At 31.0% G+C, this 1,423-nt stretch overlaps 1 protein-coding gene across 2 annotated transcripts in view; it reads right to left on the bottom strand.

The window, feature by feature from the left end:
- Positions 1–1,354, bottom strand: part of LOC108775576 (uncharacterized) — a 4,134-nt gene extending 2,780 nt beyond the window's left edge. The window contains exons 1-2 of one of the 2 annotated variants that reach the window (XM_018541992.1): positions 1,011–1,354; positions 473–722 (exon numbers count right to left, since the gene is read on the bottom strand). In XM_018541992.1, the coding sequence (XP_018397494.1) occupies positions 473–706 (234 nt within the window). In that variant the 5' untranslated portion in view covers positions 707–722; positions 1,011–1,354. The remainder of the gene's footprint in view (positions 1–472; positions 723–1,010) is intronic. The other variant, XM_018541993.1, reaches the window with a different exon arrangement.
- Positions 1,355–1,423: the final 69 nt, after the last annotated feature.

Genomic DNA, 1,423 nt, shown 5'->3' with positions numbered 1-1,423 from the left:
CGAATTTTGAAAAAAATTCATATCTCATGACTATGTTGATAAAAAAATTCGAAAAAAATCATGGTAGCTTCTTGCGATGAGTACTATAATATATCAAAATTTCAGCCAAATAAAATATCCAAAAGTTTTTGAGTGGCACACTTGGCATGGAATGACCCATATTCATAAATAAAATTATATGTGAATATATATGATTATAATACCTGTATACAATCACATAAAATTATATATGATCGTACATGTACTCATAACGTGTACTCATATATGACCATTTATCGAATCATACATGTATAATTATACGTGACATGTATCAAATCATATACATATGATTGGATACAATTATATATAAATTATCTATAGTTATATATATGTATATATATATATATAAAAAAACATATATTTATGTGTGATTATATACAAAAATTTTTACTTGGAATGTTATCACAAAAAAATTATAAAAAAATTATAAAACCTTTTGTTCTTTTTCCTCTTCACTACTTTCTTCGTAGTAATTTTTTTTGTGTGTATGCGCAGTTTTAATATAAATGGAATTGTCTGTTTTGATCAATACGCCAGGACAACCAGGGACCTTGCCTCTTGTTTTGTTCGCACAGCGATATATAGTTTCATTTCTCTTGTCAACGTAATACTTAAAATTTTTATATACGTAATAACATTTCCCTGGCCTGCTTTCGATTTTTTCCATTATTTGTTTATATAGGCTAGACAATAATATATAAAAATTATATTAGTATGACGACGGGCAACGAGCCAAAATAAAAACAATACACTTCAAAAGAACAAAGAACAATATATTGAGATAAAAAAGTAAAACATAAGTAAAACAAACGTTTTGACGCCGATTGGGTCATTTTCAATGTTAACAAATATTCTAAAATTAACGAAATTATTACAATAAAAAATTCTTAAAAATTATGCGATCTGCCCGGATACTTGAAAAAATTGTAGTCAATCATTAAAGTCGTCGGATAAAAATTGTGTTTGCCTACCTTGATTCTCCGAGCCACTCGCCTAACTCGGCTTTGATCAACGCGCATATAAACGATCCTAGTAACGATGCTGCAAATTACGATCGTCAATCAACACTTATAGAACGTAACGCATGCGACCTTGCTGTAAACTGTAACAAACACGACACGTATGTTTTATTGCTTTCCCGCCGTGTGCTCCTAACACTCCTAACTTCTTTAGATATGAATTAAACGTTAGGTTCTAGGTTCAAAAGATACTGGAAAGTTGTTTCTTTGGTGTGAGACGTAGTATGCTTTCCTTTTAGAGGACACACACGATACAAACATTCTATCCTTCTTGACATTCAACGAATGATAATTCGCTACTGGGTACACGGAAAGGGCGAAACAGGAAAGGCTACTTTCGTAGACAGCACTGGTTACTGTCTATG

The sequence above is a fragment of the Cyphomyrmex costatus genome, unplaced genomic scaffold (assembly GCF_001594065.2).
Source record: "Cyphomyrmex costatus isolate MS0001 unplaced genomic scaffold, Ccosl1.0 scaffold3001, whole genome shotgun sequence".
Lineage (NCBI taxonomy): Eukaryota > Metazoa > Arthropoda > Insecta > Hymenoptera > Formicidae > Cyphomyrmex > Cyphomyrmex costatus.
Note: the sequence above shows the minus strand (reverse complement) of the source record. Positions and strands in the feature narration are given on the sequence as shown.